Here is a 20,544-nt window from a genome sequence, read left to right on the forward strand (position 1 = left end):
ATTTATTTATTTATTTATTTATTTATTTTTTTGAGACGGAGTCTCGCTCTGTCACCCAGGCTGGAGTGCAGTGGCGCGATCTCAGCTCACTGAAAGCTCCACCTCCCGGGTTCACGCCATTCTCCTGCCTCAGCCTCCCGAGTAGCTGGGACTACAGGCGCCTGCCACCATGCCCAGCTACTTTTTTTGTATTTTTTAGTAGAGATGGGGTTTCACCGTGTTAGCCAGGATGGTCTCAATCTCCTGATCTCGTGATCCACCCACCTCGGCCTCCCAAAGTACTGGGATTACAGGCTTGAGCCACCGCGCCAGGCCGATTCAACTCCTTTTACAGATAAAACAAAACTCGGGAGGTTTAGAGAGGGTAAGTAACTTGCTCAGGGTGATGCAGCTGATAAAAGTGGTTACGCTGGGATTTGAACCCAAGCCATAGCCATCTGGCTTCAGAATTGTGATCCCTAACCACAATGCACGGTTTCTTCCCTGCAGTTCCTTTAGTGCCACTCCTGTCTTGTAAACTGGATCCCTTGATAGTCTTTCAGAATAAACACTGTGCCTTTTGTGGTGGCGCATGCCTGTCATCCCAGCTAGTTGAGGGGTTGAGGTTGCAGGATCATTGGACCCCAGGAGGTCGAGGCTGTAGTGAGCTATGACTGTGCCGCTGCACTCCAGCCTGAGGGACACAATGAGACCCTGTCCCTATTTGATTTTATTTATTTAGAGATGGAGTTTCACTCTGTCACCCAGGCTGGAGTGTAGCGGCACTATCGCGGCTCACTGCAACCTCCGCCTCCCGGGTTCAAGCGATTCTCCTGCCTCAGCCTGCTGAGTAGCTGGGATTACAGGCATGCGCCACCACGCCCAGCTAAGTTTTGTATTTTTTAGTAGAGACAGGGTTTCACCATGTTGGCCAGGCTGGTCTCAAACTCCTGACCACAAGTGATCCGTCCGCCTCGGCCACCCAAAATGCTGGGATTACAGGCCTGAGCCACCGTGCCTGGCCTCTGTCCTATTAAAAAACAAACAAACAACAACAACAACAACAACAAAATACAAACCTGGGCTCCCAGTGAGTCAGTCCATCTCCCACACCCAGAGGAGGAACGTGGTTGTGCAGCACCCTCGTGTTGTAGAGGTTGGAAACTCTGCAGCAAAGCCCAGTTTGTGCTAAGCATCCTAACCTGGGGTTCGGTTTCCACAGTAGCGTGGGAGCTCCCAGCTAGGCAAAGGGGATGTTGCAAATCAGTCTTTTCAAAACTTTTAGGACCAAGTTTTCCCACCAGGTGTGAGACTTGAGGCTGCTTCTGTGCACGTGTTCTCACTCTGCAGATTCGTTGTTGCAGGTTTCCTTTTCATTTTAGGTCCCTGCAGGCTTCAGCGTGGCTGCCAGTGTCCGAGTAGGAAACGCTCTGGGTGCTGGAGACATGGAGCAGGCACGGAAGTCCTCCACCGTTTCCCTACTAATCACAGGTGCTGAGACCCTTTTACCCGAGGCTCTTGGTGCAGTCTCTCCATGCAAAGCCCAGGCTCCCCCATTTCCTGTGGATCTTCTTGCTCACCATGTTGTTTCTTCTGCCGTTTTTACCTTCAGTGCTCTTTGCTGTAGCCTTCAGTGTCCTGCTGTTAAGCTGTAAGGATCTTGTGGGGTACATTTTCACTACCGACCGGTGAGTGCTAGGATTTTCTTGAAATGTGAAATCTGTGATAAAGAAATGGTTCATTGAGAAATTTTGTTATCTAAAATCAGGCTGTTCAGAAACATTGCTGTTTGAAATCATTATCAGTAAAAAGAAAACATCCCACTCACGCCTGTAATCCCAGCACTTTGGGATCACCTGAGGTCAGGAGTTCGAGGCCAGCCTGGCCAACATGGCGAAACCCCATCTCTACTAAAAATACAAAAATTAGCCGGGTGTGGTGGCAGACACCTGTAATCCCAGCTACTTGGGAGGCTGAGGCTGGAGAATCGCTTAAGCCCACCAGGAGGCAGAGGTTGCAGTGAGCCGAGATTGTGCCACTGCACTCCAGCCTGGGCAACAGAGCAAGACTCTGCCTCAAAAAAAAAAAAAAGAAAAAAGAAATGTTTCCTCCAAGAGCAAGGTGCCAGCAGAAAAAGTTTTTTAAAACTGGGAATGTTTTTTAAAAAGAGGCCAGGCACAGTGGTTCACGCCTGTAATCCTTGCACTTTGGAAGGTCAAGGTGGTCAGATCACCTGAGGTCAGGAGTTCGAGACTAGCCCGGGCAACACGGTGAAACCCCCATCTCCACTAAAAATACAAAAATTAGCTGTGCATGGTGGCACACGCCTGTAATCCCAGCTACTTGGGAGGCTGAGGCAGGAGAATCACTGGAACCTGGGAGGCGGAGGTTGCAGTGAGCTGAGATCCCGCCATTGTACTCCAGCCTGGGTGACAAGAGTGAGACTCCATCTCAAAAATTTAAAAAAGAAATGGTTAACTTGGATAGATGCTATCACAGAGGGGCCGCCTGTGGTTGTTGCAGCAGGGATGTCTGAATCATTTGCAAGATCAGAGGCTCCACTGATGTTACTTGGGAAGAACATATTAGATGTAGGAACTGATTTATAATCTCCAATGCCAACTTAATGGGCATTGGTGATGATTTTATGCTTCTGCTGGTCATGTATTTTAAAAGTGGAGGCCGGGCGCGGTGGCTCAAGCCTGTAATCCCAGCACTTTGGGAGGCCGAGACGGGCGGATCACGAGGTCAGGAGATCGAGACCATCCTGGCGAACACGGTGAAACCCCGTCTCTACTAAAAAATACAAAAAACTAGCCGGGCGAGGTGGCGGGCGCCTGTAGTCCCAGCTACTCGGGAGGCTGAGGCAGGAGAATGGCGTAAACCCGGGGGGCGGAGCTTGCAGTGAGCTGAGATCCGGCTACTGCACTCCAGCCCGGGCGACAGAGCCAGACTCCGTCTCAAAAAAAAAAAAAAAAAAAAAAAAAAAAAAGTGGAAAGCCCTTTTTAGTATGATGAATTACATTTTCAGTTAATTATTTTGTTTCCAATGATAAGAATCCTCTTGGTTTCTTAGTATCAGCCAAATTGCCCGGTTTGTAGTAGTTGCATAATATGTTTGTCAAACTGAATTGAAGTTAAAATCTCACCAGTGAGCTGTCTCAAAAGTCACATAGTCAGATTGATTACTGAAGAATTCTTGGATAAGTCCCTTCTGCTCTGCAGAGTTTGTTTCCTTCATCAGTGATGCTGGTGTGTACATTCGGATTATGTAGAAACTTTATGGGGATGCTTCTTATTTGGGACACCTTTGTCAGCAGTTACAAGATGCAAATGGACTTTGCCTTCCTGGATTCGGAAAGCTGGTGGAGTGGACAGAACTAATTTCATGGTTTATTCTTCACACATTTGACTTTTGACTTCAGATCATTGGTTTTCATTTTTCAGCTTCAGCTATTTTGTTACGGGGAAATAAGATGTTTAGGCCAGGCACGGTGGCTCACTCCTGTAATCCCAACACTTTAGGAGGCAGAGGCGGATGGATTGCCTGAGTTCAGGAGTTCAAGACCAGCTGGTCAACATGGGGAGACCCTGTCTCTACTAAAAATACAGAAAAAAAGAAAAAAAATTAGCCAGGTGTGGTGAGGCACACCTGCAATCCCAGCTACTCAGGAGGCGGAGGCAGGAGAATCGCTTGAACCTGGGAGACGGAGGGTGCAGTGAGCTGAGATCCGGCCACTGCACTCCAGCCTGGGCAACAGAGTGAGACTCTGTCTCAAACAAACAAACAAATAAAAAGATGTCTATAGCTCCCTCACTCAGAATGAATGGGGAAGGTGATGGTAAGTAGTTGGCTTTTTTCACAAAGGGAATCAGGATGACCTTTATGAGGACCAGGATAGACGGATGGTTTCAGAAGGAATATGGTAGACACTGGACTCTGAATCTGTCCACTTGGGAAACCATAGAGTGCAGGAAAAGAATGAAAAACAAGAGGCCCACAAACTATAGAACTGATGAGATAAGGAAACATCAGAAGCTCAACAATCAAATTACTTGGAAGGTGACCAGGATCCGACCCAATGTGATACAATCGGTGAAAGAGCTCAACCTCTACCTAACTTAATCACAGGGGACGGGAAACGACACCTCTAGCAAAGAAAGGAGGACGTTACTACTGACCACAATCGTTTTTTAAAATCCTAAGAGACTACTTTGCACGACTTTTTCCAAGGAAATCTAAAAACCTGGAATAAACAGATAATTTTCTAGGGAAATAATTGATCAGGATATACCCTAGAAAAGATAGAAGGTCTAAATAAACTGATTTCCTGGTAAGAAATAAGAGAAAGCTATTTTAAAATGTCAAAAAGCACAATGCCAGAAGGTTCCAAAGGATGATTTTATCAAATCTTCAAAACATAGGGAATTGCAAACACAGATCAAACAGAAAATTTCCCAGAGCACAGGAAAAGGAAAACTTCGCATTCTGTTTATGAAGCAAATATAACATTGGTGCCAAAATCTGCCAAAGTTTGTACATGAAAAAGAAAATCACAGATCATTCTTTTTTTTTTTTTGAGACGGAGTCTCGCTCTGTCGCCCAGGCTGGAGTGCGGTGGCTGGATCTCAGCTCACTGCAAGCTCCGCCTCCCGGGTTTACGCCATTCTCCTGCCTCAGCCTTCCGAACAGCTGGGACTACAGGCTTCCGCCACCTCGCCCGGCTAGTTTTTTGTCTTTTTAGTAGAGACGGGGTTTCACCATGTTAGCCAGGATGGTCTCGATCTCCTGACCTCATGATCCGCCCGTCTCGGCCTCCCAAAGTGCTGGGATTACAGGCTTGAGCCACCGCGCCCGGCCACAGATCATTCTTATGTATTAATACCAATCTAAAAATCCAAAATAAAAATATTATTAGACAGAATTTAGCAGCACATTGAAAAGAATATATTTTGGTGAAATATAAAAGTGAATATAGGCCAGGCGCAGTGGCTCATGCCTGTAATCCCAACACTTTGGGAGACTGAGGCAAAAGGATCACTTGAGCCCAGGAGTTCGAGACCAGCCTGGACAACATGGTGAAACCCCATCTCTACAAAAAATAAAATTTAGCTGGGCATGGTGGTGTGCACCTGTAGTCCTAGCTACTCAAGAGGCTGAGGTGGGAGGATCACTTGAGCCTGAGAGGTTGAGGCTGCAGTGAGCCATGATTGTACTACTCCACTCCAGCCTGGGTGACAGTGTCTCAAAAAAAAAAGTGAATATAATATCTCAGGTGGAAAAAGCAAGGTGCAGAACATCATATAGAGAATGCTGCATGTGAAATGATAGAATATAGAAAGGAAAATTAAGAATATACATTTGTATTTGCTTATATTTTCATAGACACTACACAAACATGGAACGTGCTAAGAATTGTTACCTGGAGGAGGCAGGGCTGGTACTGGGGCAAACTGGAAGGGCATTGCAGTCGTAAGACTTTGCTTACTATCTTGTTCATATTGTACCATTTTTTGACCATGTGCATGTTACCTATTCCGAAAATAAAATTTGAATAAAATAATTATATTTCTGTCCTTTTTGGTGAGGAAGAAGTGATCATCTTGTTCAGTGCTGGATTTCTTTTTTTATTTTTGAGATGGAGTTTCGCTCTTGTTGCCCAGGCTGGAGTGCAATGGCACGATCTCGGCTCACCGCAGTCTCTGCCTCCTGGTTTCAAGCGATTCTCCTGCCTCAGCCCCCCGAGTACCTGGGATTACAGGCATGCACCACCACACCTGCTAATTTTGTATTTTTAGTAGAGACGGGATTTCTCCATGTTGGTTAGGCTGGTCTCGCACTCCTGACCTCAGGTGATCCACCCGCCTTGACCTCCTGAAGTGCTGGGATTACAGGCGTGAGCCACCGTGCCCAGCCCAGTGCTGGATTTCTTATTTAGTAATTAAACAAGTATTTATTGGCAGATAATCTTCCAGGTTCTAGATTGGAGTGACCAAACTCACTCCAAGGGTGTTGTGGATTTCTTGCTTCCACAGGTCAGGGCAGCATTTTTTCATCTCCCTTCATGTGTAGGGGTTAGAATCCAAGTCTCTAGCTTTAGGGGTGCCATTTCTAGGAACCAAGGATAATTCTACAGAATATATCTATGGCCTTTTACCAACCTGCATTCCATAGAGGAAACTTAATCTTTACTCTGTAGCGCTTCACTCAGGTTTACTAGGAGACACAGTCAGACTCGGCCTGTGGCATCATCTTAAAAGAGGGATGATCATAGCATCCAAACTTGCTGGGATGATAGATGTGTGCTACTGTCCCCAGCCAAATTTTTTTTCAGCTGGTGGGGAATGGGGAAGGGGTGTCGTCAAATCACTTGATTTGTCTATACTGACCACATGGACTTTGCAGTAGCCCCTCTATCCTCGGTTTTGCTTTCCAAGGTTTAGTCACCTGCAGTCAATTTTGGTCTGAAAATTTTTTTTTTTGAGACGGAGTCTCACTCTGTCGCCCAGGCTGGAGTGCAGTGGCGTGATCTCGGCTCACTGCAAGCTCCGCCTCCCAGGTTTATGCCATTCTCCTGCCTCAGCCTCCTGAGTAGCTGGGACTACAGGCGCCCGCCACCACAGCCGGCTAATTTTTATATTTTTCGTAGAGATGGGGTTTCACTGTGTTAGTCAGGGTGGTCTCGATCTCCTGACCTTGTGATCCACCCACCTCGGCCTCCCAAAGTGCTGGGATTACAGGCGTGAGCCACCATGACCGGTCCCTGAAAATCTTAAGTGGAAAATTCCAGAAATAAACAATTCATAAGTTTTCAATTGCATGCTGTTATGAGTATTAGGAGGAAATCTCACATCCCACCTGGGACGTGAAATCATCCCTTTGTCCAACGTCTCCACGCTGTGCGTGCTTTCCACCTGCTAGTTATTTCAGATGGACTGTTTTGGTATCACAGTGCTAGTAACAGCCCCAAAGCACAAAAGTAGTGATGCCGGCATGTGGTTGTGGCCTACTTTATTACTACTGTTGTTACTCTCTTACTGTGCCCAATTTATAAATTAACATTCTCATAGGTGTGTATGTGTATAAGGAAAACAATGTATTTAGGGTTCAGTCCTCTCTGCGATTTCAGGCATCCACTGGGGGTCTTGGAACATATCTCCTGAAGACAAGGATGTGGTGCTGCATATTTTTTTCTAAAAGTCGCGAGATAAAACATGCAGTTAGTTTCCTCCATGGGCCCAGCAACAGGAGAACTGTCCCTGACTAGGCTGCTGGCCTCAGTGCATGTGCATGTTTGTAATATGCAGAAAGCTATATCCTTTTTTTTTTTTTTTTTTTTGAGACAGTCTCGCTCTGTCATCCAGGCTGAAGTGCAGTGGTGCGATCTCAGCTCACTGCAACCTCCGCCTCCTGGGTTCAAGTGATTCTCCTGCCTCAGCCTCTTGAGTAGCTGGGATTACAGGTACCTGCCACCAGGCCTGGCTAATTTTATATTTTTAGTAGATACGGGGTTTCGCCATGTTGGCCAGGCTGGTCTCAAACTCCTGACCTCAGGTGATCCTCCCGCCTCAGTCTCCCAAAGTGCTGAGATTACAGGCATGAGCCACTGCGCCCAGCTAGAAAGCTATATACTTCTTTCTCCACTTTGTCTCCTAATCACCATGTGCTTTCTTTTTCCTAACAGAGACATCATTAATCTGGTGGCTCAGGTGGTTCCAATTTATGCTGTTTCCCACCTCTTCGAAGCTCTGGCTGTAAGTATTATGTAGTAGTTCCCTAAGCCCTGTTGTGATCTATGGATTTCTTCTGATGGTGGTAAATTTCAGCTGAGAGGACAGGTCAGGGTAGGTAGGAAGATTGAATATTGTTATCATGTTTTGTTTAGAAGGATACTGTCGCCGGGCGCGGTGGCTCAAGCCTGTAATCCCAGCACTTTGGGAGGCCGAGACGGGCGGATCACGAGGTCAGGAGATCGAGACCATCCTGGCTAATATGGTGAAACCCCGTCTCTACTAAAAATACAAAAAACTAGCCGGGCGAGGTGGCGGGCGCCTGTAGTCCCAGCTACTTGGGAGGCTGAGGCAGGAGAACGGCATAAACCCGGGAGGCGGAGCTTGCAGTGAGCTGAGATCCGGCCACTGCACTCCAGCCTGGGCGACAAAGCGAGACTCCGTCTCAAAAAAAAAAAAAAAAAAAAAAAAAAAAAAGAAGGATACTGTCACCTTATGGGTTTTAGCGTCCGAGTCCCACAGAAATGAAGCGCTCACGAGATGGGAGTGTTTCAGGAGCGCCGACTGATGGAATGCTCTCTGCCTGCAGTGCACGAGCGGTGGCGTTCTGAGGGGGAGTGGAAATCAGAAGGTTGGAGCCATTGTGAATACCGTTGGGTACTACGTGGTTGGCCTCCCCATCGGGATCACGCTGATGTTTGCAACCAAACTTGGAGTGATGGGTAAGCTCTAACCTGTGCAGGCAAGGCTTAGCTGCTCACCAGTCCAGGAAATGACTGTCGGAGCACACAGGCCTTTGACTGAGGCTCACCTCTGAAACTTGGCAACTCACCGACGTCCGTTCTGTGTCTTGTTAGAGAGCGCAGACAGCGTTCAGGAGGTGGCCTCCAGCTCTAGCCAGGGCCCCAAGGGTACATTGTCCTGCCCCTCGCACCCCTGCGGGCGATCTTCCATGCTGACACACTTGAGCACGGATGCCCTTTCTACTCACCTCCTATCCTGAATCATCCAGCCCTCACTTCTCTAAAGGAGGCGTCAGTAGGAAACGCTGAAGAAGCATTCGGAAGCTTCCCTTTTGCGTGTTCCATGCTGTTCTTTGGAGACAGCGTGTGATCCCCTGTGGGTGGCTCTGCAGGGCTGAGGCCATCGTAGGCGGTCTGTCCTGCGTGCGTGGGGTGCCGCAGGGTCAGCACTCACGGTGGCCCTGTGCACCCTAGAGCAGCGCCCCGTGTGTTCACCAAGCAGCGTGGCTGGATCCTTGGAGGGCAACGGGTAGCCAGTGCCCTTCTCATCACCCTCATTGCACTCCGCAGCCTCCACCTCCCTCCTTGCACAGCCTTAGCTCTGTGCCTGTGGGTCTCCTCACAAGGCCATGCACGTGGTCGGTGTGAACAGCACAGAAGGAAGAGGGTGGACTTAAGCACTTTCCCACATTTGGAACAAAAAACGTAATGAACAGCATCTGAAATTACCAGAGCTAATCGTTTTAAAAAGTACAGAAATAAATGACTGCCCAGCTTTGATTTCTAAAATAATAATTTGGAATACATTGGCAGTTAATAAATGATGATATGAAAACCTGGACATTTATCTTTGGGGTGAGTAGTGACCGACTTAAAGCGAGGCTTGTTTTGATCCATTTGTACTTGGCAGGCTCAGAGGTGGAGAGAAGTCAACTGATAGCTACAGGGAACTTCCAGTTCAGTATGTTCCTTTATGTGGCACATTTTTCTCAAGTTCAATAATATTTTAATTAAAAATACAGGAGTTGTTCAAAGAATAGAATTGCCAATGCAAAGTTCATTGGGCTTGCATGATAGTGCAGAAAATTATTTAGCTGAGTTTCTGGTATGATTCATGTTTTGGGTTTGCCATTGCCTAGCTAATACAAATATTATAGGAATCTTAATTTATTTTTATTTTTAAAGTAATGTATTTTATGTAACACAATATATCTAAAATATTATTGCAACAGGCAATCAGTATAAAATATTAAGGAAATACTTTAAATTCTCTTTTTTATGTTATATCTTTTAAGTTTTAAATTGACAAATTATAATTGTTTGCATTTATGGGGTACAGAGTGGTATTTTGATATATGTATAGAATGTGGAACAATTAGATCAAGCTAATTAACATACTTATCACCACTTTTTTTAATGGTGAGACATTTGAAATTTACCTAGTTAATTTGAAATGTACAGTACATTGACTAATCACCTTGGTGTGCAATTGATCTCAAAACTTATTCTTCCTATCAGAAACTTTGTACCTTAACAAGTCCCTGTTCCCACACCCTCCCCTCCTGGTAACCATCATTCTACTCTACAGAGTTCAACTTTTTCAGAAGAGGAATCTACTTTATTCCCTTGTTTCATTTTTTACAGATGGGGTCTTGCTATGTTGCCCAGGCTGGTCTCAAACTCCTTGACTCAAGTGATCCTCCCACTTTTGCCTCCCAACTATCTGGGATTACAGGCATGAGGAACCTGCTTTGAAATATAAATCCATCTATATCCCAGGTGCTGTCCTTGGCTCACCTATTCATTTAACAAAATGTATCTAGGCCAGGCACAGTGGCTCATGCCTGTAATTCCAGCACTTTGGGAGGCTGGGGTGGGCGGTTCACTTGAGGTTAGGAGTTCGAGACCAACCTGGGCAACATGGCGAAACCCCATCTTTACTAAAAGTACAAAAATTAGCCAGGTGTGGTGGTGCGCGCCTGTAGTCCCAGCTACTTGGGAGGCTGAGGCACAAGAATTGCTTGAACTTGGGAAGCGGAGGCTGCAGTGAGCCAAGATGGCACCACTGTACTCCAGCCTGGGCAACAGAGTGAGACTTTATCTTAAAAAAAAAAACAAAACAACTAATTGTGCAAAGTAGAAGAGGAAGTTGAGAATCACTGAAAAGAAATGGTAGGGGCCCTGGGGATATGAGGGCTCTATGAGAAGACTGTAGTCAATCCCTCCACCCACCTATTAGAAGAAAGTGTGGTATGAATTGGTTTTGAGTATTGTATCTCCTATGGTATGGTATGCAGTATACCTACACAAGGTGTCTAGGAGAGCATCAGAATTCTGCAGGTTCTCAGAAGCAACCCCAGGAAATCATAATGACCCTCAGAATCCCTGGGAGACTTTGTAAATATGTAAATTCCTGGACCTTGCCCATGAGATTCTAATAACCATCCTACTTTGGGCTCCTAGGTTGGGTCAAATAGAAATCTTTTAAATGGTGTGTGCTAAAATTATTGGAAATCTAATTCATAACTTTCAGATTATAGCTGGAGGTAGCTGGTTATTTCCTGTTTAAGATGGTTTGGGTGAGCTTGTAGTTTCTATGTACTGAGAACACTGGATTTGTAAGTGGAAGCCAGTAGCTTGCTTTTACTAATTTTTTATAGGACTAGCAGGTGGCACAAACTACACTATTCTAAGAGCAGGCTAGGCTGGGCGCAGTGACTCATACCTATAATCCTAGTGCTTTGGGAGGCCAAGGCGGAGGATCACTTGATTCCAGGAGTTGGAGGCTGCAGTGAGCTGTGGTCATGCCACTGCTCTCCAGCCTGGGCAGCAGAGCAAGACCCTGCCTCTAAAAAGCAAACAAACAAACAAAAGGGCAGGTTGGTCATACCTGAAAATGTGATTGGTACTAAGAAAACAGAGCTATAAACCCTGTACCAAATCCATAAACCAGGAACCCAGACTAGGCACCTTAACCCTTACATAGATCTGGACAGCTGTGGAAATCAACCAGGACCAACCAAGCAAGACCAGCAAAGGCTGTGTATTCTCAGCAAGGGTGTTGGCCGCCACCACTTGCATTTTGGCAGAGACTCAAAGGCAGGCAAAGGAGTGGGAAAGCGTCACCGTGGATAAAAGGGGAGGCTGCAGGTGTGCCCTGAGTGGAGGTTGTTGATCTGAGGGATGCTGGAAGTAGCTGACTAGAAATGGGCCTCATGTGATTGGTTAGGGGGGGATGTATTTTACTTTCTCTGGTTGGTTCTAAGTTGGAAGTGCAGACCAAAATTAGGGAAGCTGTCAGTTGCTAATCAAGTCCTGGCCATCTGGGGCCAATCGTTACAGTAAGTTACTGGTTAGCTTCCTGGATTTTCACCAGAGGCAATCTTGCTTCCTGCGAGCCTGATTTAGGGAAGGCTGGCTTCCTGGGTTTATTGTAGATAGGGGGTGGGTTCTTGGGCAGGATACTGCACGTTGTGAGGCATAGGTCTGTTTTTATTACGGTCAGGCCCTTGTCTTTTGGTTATTGTTGAAGCTTTTTGTTCTTCCGTTAGTTTACTATTGACCAAAAAACGTTCCTCACCTGGGGTCTCCCTCTGTGCCCTGTGTGGTGCCTTGAGATCCACAGGGCTTTTCCCGCCATCCGTTCCCACCTGGCCTGCCTTTGGTGTTCTCCAGTCATCTCTGGGTGCCCAGCCCTGCTCTGGAAGCTTCCAGCAAAGTCTGTGTCAGAAGCAAGTTAAGGTCCAAGGTCTGGCAGGAACTCTGAGGGAGAGAACATTAGTAATTTATATGGCTAGTGATTTCTGCTTTTTTTTTTATATGTTAGTCCCCTTTTTTGAGGAAACTAGGGCAGAAGTAGTTGGTCCTGGGAAATTTTAATTTCCTTGTAACTGGCATTTTTCTTAATATTCAAGCATCATAATCAGTAAGGCTAAAACTATCCTCTGAATATTTGTTCCGAAATCCTGAACCAAAAGAGATGGCCCTTTTGGGGGTGGCCTCAGGGAGTACTGGGCTTTCCAGCACCTTCTGGAACCTTCTGGAAGCCCGAGGAGGAGCAGGGTAGAGGTCTGTGGCCCACTGTGGGCTCCACCTCAGCCATGAAAGCAGATATTAAGTATGGCTGATAGAAGTGAGATAGACAAAACATACTCCCCAGGGGCAGCCGGTTTTCTATGGAATTAACTTCTATTAAATATTTCTATTTCTAGGTCTGTGGTCAGGGATCATCATCTGTACAGTCTTTCAAGCTGTGTGTTTTCTAGGCTTTATTATTCAGCTAAATTGGAAAAAAGCGTGTCAGCAGGTAACTATGTTCATTCTGTCCCGGTAAAGGTTCCTCTCCTAGAAAAACAGGATCTGATCTGGCTCTCCCTTTTTTCTTTCGGAAAGTTCTTTTCTCATTTTCTTTATTCTTATCTCACAAATACTATTTTTCTTGTTGTTTTAACTAGACAGTTCAGATGTGAAGGGCCAGATGACCCCGGCTTTATCCATTCCCAGAAAAACAGGGGGCTCCTTTCTTCCTTTTCTCCCATGCCAGGCTGCCACCCTTGTGCAGGAAAATCCAATTTCAGGACAAGAATTATAACTGGAGAGAAAGGCGCGATGCATCAAAGTCATCCTGATGTTTTTATGATTACCAAATGTTTTGTTAAGGTGCTTGTGTGCATCCTTCCCTTCAACTTTCTAGGGTCAGTGTGAGGTCTAGAAATAGGTGGTAGAAAAATGAAATGAGTCGAGGTACGGTGGCTTATGCCTGTAGTCCCAGCTATTCAGGAGGCTGAGGCGGGAGGATCGCTTGAGCCCAAGAGTTCGAGGCTGCGGTGAGCTGTGATTGCACCACTGCACCCCAGCCTGGGTGACGGAGCGAGACCCTGTCTCTACAAATAAAAATTAAAAAAAAAAAAAGAGAGATAAAGTAAAAAGAAGGGAGAGTTCCAAATGATCTTGGTCCCTCTCTTGTCCCTGTCTCCCTCACCCTGTACTGTTCCCATGCCACCTTCCCTCTCATGGACCCCATTTCAACCTTTTCTGTTTCCTTTTTCTTAAGAGACAGGCTCTCACTCTGTCACCCAGGCTGGACTGTAGTGGCAGGATCACAGCTTGCTGGAGTCTTAACCTCCTGGGCTCAAGTGATCCTCCTGTCTCAGCCTCCCGAGTAGTTGGGAATACAGACATATGCCACCATGCCTGGCTGGGTTTTTTTTTGTTTTTTGTTTTAAATTTTTTAGTTGAGATGGGGTCTTGCTGTGTTGCGCAGGCTGGCCTTGAATTCCTGGGCTCAAGCAATCCTCCCTCCTCAGCCCCCCAAAGTGCTGGGATAACTGGTGTGAGCACTGAGCCTGGTCCCATTTCAATCTGTATGAAAGATGACCTGTGAATAAGAGGAGCTTCAGCTGTACATGCCAATTAAGGAAAATGGCTTGGCTTTTCCTAAACTAGACAGTCAAGTAAAATACCTTATTAACACCATCGTGAAGCCTGAAGGACTGACTGAGTTTCATTTTCCAGGCTCAGGTACACGCCAATTTGAAAGCAGACGTGGCTCGGAGTGTGAATTCCGCTCTCCCTCAGGACCCGTTTCACCCAGGTATGATATGACTCCCTCAGCCCTTGGATAGGGCTGTCTAGGTGGGACTGGAGGGGCTGTTCGTGAGACACAGCTAGATTTGCTGCTATGAGCTCTTTCTTAAATAGGCCAATAGTGTTTCAGAAACACATGATAAAGTCAAGTAACAACCAATTCAAGGTAAACTGACTTCAAGTTTATTTACTTTAATTCCACACATTAGTAGACTGCTATAGATGACTGAAAGCTCCCCAGTGCCTCCCCTAATTTCTGCAAGCACTTTCCAGGCATTTCCAACACTTGGAGATACTGTGCTTCTACCATAGCTTGGAAACTGACATTTGTTTGTTTTAATGGGGTCCCTGCTGTTCATCGGGCAGACCCTTGTGGACTTTAAACAGGTTGTTTGCTTGGACCTTTGCTTGTGATGCACATCATGCAAATGTGGTTATGGTTTTCTTCAGTCAGTTAAGTAATCCCCGTCCCCTGATTCCTGGCCCGTTAGGCAGTTAGCCACCCACTCCCAGTAATCCTTGCTCCTTTATCATTTAAACCCTTTGATTTCATAGACTGTCTGATATGCTGTCAATGGTCAATTGTGTTGTTTCTGCCAGTTTTCATTCATGTTGTCTAGGCTCCTGTGCTGTGTGTCTGGTTATCTTTGATTTTAATTTAAATTAATTTTTTAAAATAAAAAAAAATTAGGCCGGGCACAGTGGCTCACGCCTGTAATCCCAGCACTTTGGGAGGCCGAGGTGGGCGGATCACAAGGTCAGGAGATCGAGACCATCCTGGCTAACATGGTGAAACCCTGTCTCTACTAAAAATACAAAAAATTAGCCAGGCGAGGTGGCGGGCGCCTGTAGTCCCAGCTACTCGGGAGGCTGATGCAGGAGAATGGCGTGAACCCGGGAGGCAGAGCTTGCAGTGAGCGGAGACTGTGCCACTGTACTCCAGCCTGGGCGACAGAGCGAGACCCGTCTCAAAAAAATAAATAAATAAAATAAAAATAATTTTAAAAGTTTTTTTTAAATAGAGACAGGGTCTCACTCTGTTGCCCAGGCTGGTGTGCAGTGGTACGATGGTAGCTCACTGCAGCCTCTACATCTTGGGCTCAAGCGATCCTCCTGCCTTGGCCTCCCAAAGCAGTGGGATTACAGGCATGAGCCACCACACCTGACCTGGTTATCTTTGATTATATTCCAGACTTTATATTTGAAAATTGTTCATAGAAGTAACTTCAGCCTGAAAGGATGTCTATTTGTCTTCAGAGAGGATTTTCTTTTGCTTCTTTTGGACACTGAGGGTGACCAGCAGTCTAGGGCAATCTTGGAAATGGAGCTTTCTGCAGCATCCAGCCGACCTGAAGGTGTTCAAGGCTTGGTTTACTTCTTCTGGTTCATGCTTTTTTTTTTTTGAGATGGAGTCTTGCTCTGTCGCCCAGGCTGGAGTGCGGTGGCGTGATCTCTGCTCACTGCAAGCTCCGTCTCTCGGGTTCAAGCGATTCTCCTGCCTCAGCTTCCTGAGTAGCTGCGATTATAGGCACGTACCACCACACCTGGCTAACTTTTGTATTTTTAGTGGATGTGGGGTGTCACCATGTTGGTCAGGCTGGTCTCGAACTCCTGACCACAAGTGATCTGCCCTCCTCGGCCCCCCAAAGTGCTAGGATTACAGGTGTGAGCCACCGCACCCAGAGTGGTTCATCCTTAAGTCTTGGATGCAGCCCTTTGGGGTTCTAACCTCAAATACAGAAGGCTTGCCAGAGCCTGATTCTTGGTAGGTACCCAAGTCCTCAAAGCCCCTGCATCCTCTGATCTCTCTGATCTGAATGAACTCTGATCCGAGGCAGCCCTAGAGGCTGGGCGGCCCCTCTGGGTTTCCTTTATCCCCTGGACCTTGCCCTGGTGACTCTTCATTACATTGTTTGCATTCTGATGCCTTCAAGATGATATTTAATTTGTTTTATTCAGATTCTACAATGATCTTCAGGGAAGGGTTGGTCGATGTTTTCCACCATCTTACCAGTTTCCCTGATTTGTGAAACCTGCCTGACAATAGCACTTATCTCTGTTGCCAGGCTGGAGTTCAGTGGCTTCTCACTGCAACCTCTACCTCCCAGGTTTAAGTGATTCTCCTGCCTCAGCCTCCCGAGTAGCTGGGATTACAAGTGTGTGCCACCACGCCCGGCTAATGTTTGTATTTTTAGCAGAAACCAGGTTTCACCATGTTGGCCAGACTTTTCTTGAACAACTCAAGTGATCCACCTGGCTCAGCCTCCCAAAGTGCTGGGATTAGAGGTATGAGTGCTGGGATTACAGGGATTACAGGCATGAGGCATGAGTGCTGGGATTCCAGGGATTCCAGGCGTGAGCCACTGCACCCGGCCTAACAATGGCACTTACTTCATACTACCCCTACTGGGGTTGAGAAGCACCCAGGACTGCCTGACCAGGGAAAGCATTTTGTTAAGAGTGAGCTGATATGACTCTGTTCAAAATGATTTTCTTTCAGAACTCTGAGGATATTGCTACATTCCTAACATTCATCCACTTATGCTCATTAGGAAGTGGGATGGCCAAGCTTATTCTTGTGCCATTATGTAATCTGCCTTCATTTTAGGATATTTTCTTATTATTATTCCTTTTTTTTTTTTTTTTTTGAGATAGGGTCTTGTTCTGTCACGTAGGCTGGAGTGCGGTGGTGCAATTATAGCTCACTGCAGTCTCAAAACTCCTGGGCTCAAGCAATCCTCCCATTTTAGCCTCCCGAGTAGCTGGGTTTACAGGTGCGTGCCACTATGCTCAGCTAACCCTTTAATATTTTTGTAGAGACCAGGTCTTGCTTTGCAGCCCAGGTTGGTCTTGAACTTCTGGATTCGAGCAATCCTCCTGCTTTAGCCTCTCAAAGTGTTGGGATTACAGGTGTGAACCACCATGCCTGGCCTATTACTCTGACTGTTCTGAAGTGTCTTGACACTAAGTCTAGATGTGAGTCATTATCTGCTTGAAACTGTGAAGGAGAAGCTTTCCCCTTGCCCTCCGATGGTTCACTGAAAAATCAACTTATAATAAGGCTGATCAATAAAAGACATACAAATGTATTCAACCATGCACAAGGGAAGAATCACAGTGATTAGCCAACCTCGTAGTGAGGCCCAACACGCATATAACCAACTTTCAGAGGGGAGAGAGGAGATGGGGCATTTGGTGCTTCTGTTGAGGGATAGTAAATGATTACCAGGGAAAATGAATGGACATTTGGCAGAATGAATCAGCTGGGGGCAGGGTGGAGAGATTGGTTCTCTTTGGAAGTCGAATCAACCTGAGAGACTGGCATTATTTTGTGAAAGGTTTGGCAGTCATTCTTCTTGGTGGGTTTGTCTGGCTTTTATGTAGGAGGGGGAAATGTCTCTTTCAAGGCCTGTTGATCTCTAAGGAGTTTTTAATTTAAAATACTCATTATAGGAGGGAGCCATATCTTGGGGTTGAAATTCCCTGCACTCCTTCAATACTTAGTAGGCCCTTTGATGTGAACAGTCACATCTTTCTCCCATTCTGTGAATAGCCTTGTATTCTTTCTTCCTTTCTTTTTTTTTTTGGACACTAGGTCTCTCTCGGTCACTCAGGCTGGACTGCAGTATTACAATCATAGCTCACTGCAGCCTCGAACTCCTAGGCTCAAGTGATTCTCCCACCTCTGCCTCCCAAGTAGTCGGGACTATAGGCATGCGCCATCATGCCCAGTGAAGTTTTTGTTGGTAGAGATGAGGTATCACTATGTTGCCCAGGCTGGTCTTGAGCTTCTGGGCTCAAGGGATCCTCCCACCTCAGCCTCCCAAAGTGTTGGAATTACAGGCGTGAGCCATCACACCCAGCCTTGAATTATTTCTTAGGTTGTTTCTCCTTGTGTTTTGTTCTGAAATGCTTATTAAATTGGTGTTGGCTCCTTGAAAATTTTCCCCTGTGAATCTTCTTTTTTTTTTTTTTTTTGGAGACAGAGTTTTGCTCTCGTTGCCCAGGCTAGAGTGCAATGGCACCATCTTGGCTCACTGCAACCTCCGCCTCCTGGGTTCAAGCGATTCTCCTGCCTCACTGCCTCAGCCTCCCGAGTAGCTGGGATTACAGGCATGCGCCACCATGCCCGGCTAATTTTCTATTTTTAGTAGAGAGACGGGGTTTCTCCATATTGGTCAGGCTGGTCTCTAACTCCCGACCTCAGGTGATCTGCCTGCCTCAGCCTCCCAAACTGCTGGGATTACAGGCATGATGGCTCTTGCCTGTAATCCCTGTGAATTTTAATGGAGAGGGCTTCCCTGTGAAGTTTAATGGAGAGGGCTACCTTATTTCTCTAGCTCCTGGGAGAGCGCTCCCTGGAGCACCCAAGCCAGCCCCGGTAGGATCATCGGTGTTTGTGAAAGAGTGAGTGGAGAGGCACTCTGGGATAGGATTTCTTTTATTTATTCACTGTAGCAATAGCGTCCTGAATTAACTTTCTCTCAGCTACTAGCACATATTCCTTTTATACATAGCCCTTTATACAAATGAAAAAAAAAAAATCCCTTTTAAGCTGCTAAGGTCCTTTTTCCTCCCAGGGTGCCCTGAAAACCATGAAGGAATTTTAATGAACGATGTTGGAAAGACGGGCGAGGCTCAGTTGGATCAGCAGATGCGCCAAGAAGAATCTTTGCCGGAACATCCACAGGACAGTGCTAAGTTGTCCAGGACACAGCTGGTGCTGCGGCGAGGGCTTCTGCTCCTGGGGGCCTTCTTAATCTTGCTGGTGGGGATTTTAGTGAGATTCTATGTCAGAATTCAGTGACGTGGCAGGAAAGAAAGTCAGGTCAAGTGATGCTTTTGAGCTTACACACAATTCACAGGCCCACCAGTGACAATTTACTTTGAGTTAATGTCATTCAAGTGTGCCCATGGATTCTGAGGGTTGGGAATGCAAAGATACATTTCTCTAAAAAAAGAAAAATCAACTAAGGTTAAAAGCTATATTGTGGCCCAAGACACTGTCTGAAAGATGACATGAGTAATATAATTCACCACTATCTGAACCAAGGACCAATGTGCTGACTGCATTGGCCAATGGCTTTGCTATTTTTTTAGACACAAACCCAGAAACTCAGTGCTTAAGAATTCATACTGCCTGAATTATGTAAAATATATTTTACAATATATCTTTCCTTGGGCCTTAGATTACTATTCACTGGGCAAATGGTATTTGTTTTTGTTTTAATTTTTTTTTTGATAGACGGAAGTCTTGCTCTGTCACGCAGGGTGGAGTACAGTGGTGCGATCATAGCTCACTGCAGCCTCAAACTCCTGGGCTTCAAGCAATCCTCCTGTGTCAACCACCAGAGTAGCTGAGACTTCAGGGGTGTGCCACCATGCCCAGCTGGCATTTGTTAATCTTCATTTGAGGTCTAGATCTAGGCACTGTGGGCACTGAAAAACAGTCGGGAAATCTTTGGAGCTGTGGAAATCCAGACAAGGACTGATAATTCCTGGCAGGGGTGTGTGCGTGACCTACTGCAGCCTCAACCTCCTGGGCTCAAGTGATCCTCGCATCTCAGCCTCCTGAGTAGCTGAGACCACAGGCGTGTGCCACCATGCCTAGCTAATTTTTTATTTTTTGTAGAGACGGGGTCTACCCGTTTTTTCCCAGGCTGGTCTTGAATTCCTGGGATCAAGCGATCCTTCCACCTTGCCCTCCCAAAGTGTTGGGATTATAGGCGTGAGCCACCACGCCTGGCCAGAGGACAAAATTTTAATAAAGGTCTTAGCTTAAGTAGTAATCCTACTTCATTAACCTTCCTGGGGCGGGGTACGCACCGATAATTCAGCAAGCCCCAGTACATACTAAGTATGCTCAGTGCTGTGAAAGTGGATTACACCAAATTAAGTCATTCTTATCACACCCAATTAAAAGTCAAGAAGCCAGGGATAAAAGCACCCCAGGCACATAACTTTAATCTAGTAATGTAATTCTCTGCACATCCAGCTGGTGAAACTGCCTGCTGTAAGCTGAGACCAGCTTTATCCATAACTGCTGAGATAACTTGCTGAAGCTCTAGGAATAATTTCGCCTGCCCGGTTGCTCACCAGTTGTAGCTTGCCAGCTCCCAGGACCCTTCCCGGTGCCAATAAACTTTCTCAAAGAGCTATACTGACATTTCTTTTGATAAAACCTCCAGCCTTCTGTGTTGTTCCGACATACCGAGGACCACCTGGTCTACATGGATGCCCTGAACTGCAATTCTTTCTTCCCAAATAAAGCATTAAATGGAGATTTGCCTGTACACGTTTGACTTAGTGCTAGGATGGATATAATGCTCTAGGCATGGCCTTTTCCTGAAATAACAAAATCAGAAAAGTTACCCGCTTTGAGTAAAAAACACCCACGTGCTGATTTTGGTTGGGGCCACCTTAAGGTATCTCTACCCTTAGTGCCTTCTTCTTGGGCCACGAGGCCCAGTCTCCAGGAAGGCAGATAAAGGCTTGCACTGTAGCC

The 20,544-nt window shown here is 46.2% G+C and overlaps 1 protein-coding gene across 6 annotated transcripts in view; it reads left to right on the forward strand.

Moving 5' to 3' along the window:
- LOC105493356 (solute carrier family 47 member 1) overlaps positions 1–20,320 on the forward strand; it is a 47,083-nt gene extending 26,763 nt beyond the window's left edge. For 5 of the 6 annotated variants that reach the window (XM_071082496.1, XM_071082498.1, XM_071082499.1 and 2 more), the window contains 7 exons: positions 1,362–1,470; positions 1,592–1,667; positions 7,665–7,734; positions 8,300–8,432; positions 12,665–12,759; positions 13,968–14,046; positions 18,620–20,320. In XM_071082496.1, coding sequence (XP_070938597.1) covers positions 1,362–1,470; positions 1,592–1,667; positions 7,665–7,734; positions 8,300–8,432; positions 12,665–12,759; positions 13,968–14,046; positions 18,620–18,846 — 789 coding nt within the window. In that variant the 3' untranslated portion in view covers positions 18,847–20,320. The remainder of the gene's footprint in view (positions 1–1,361; positions 1,471–1,591; positions 1,668–7,664; positions 7,735–8,299; positions 8,433–12,664; positions 12,760–13,967; positions 14,047–18,619) is intronic. The other variant, XM_071082501.1, reaches the window with a different exon arrangement.
- The last annotated feature ends 224 nt before the right edge of the window (positions 20,321–20,544 follow it).

Source organism: Macaca nemestrina, chromosome 17, assembly GCF_043159975.1.
Source record: "Macaca nemestrina isolate mMacNem1 chromosome 17, mMacNem.hap1, whole genome shotgun sequence".
Lineage (NCBI taxonomy): Eukaryota > Metazoa > Chordata > Mammalia > Primates > Cercopithecidae > Macaca > Macaca nemestrina.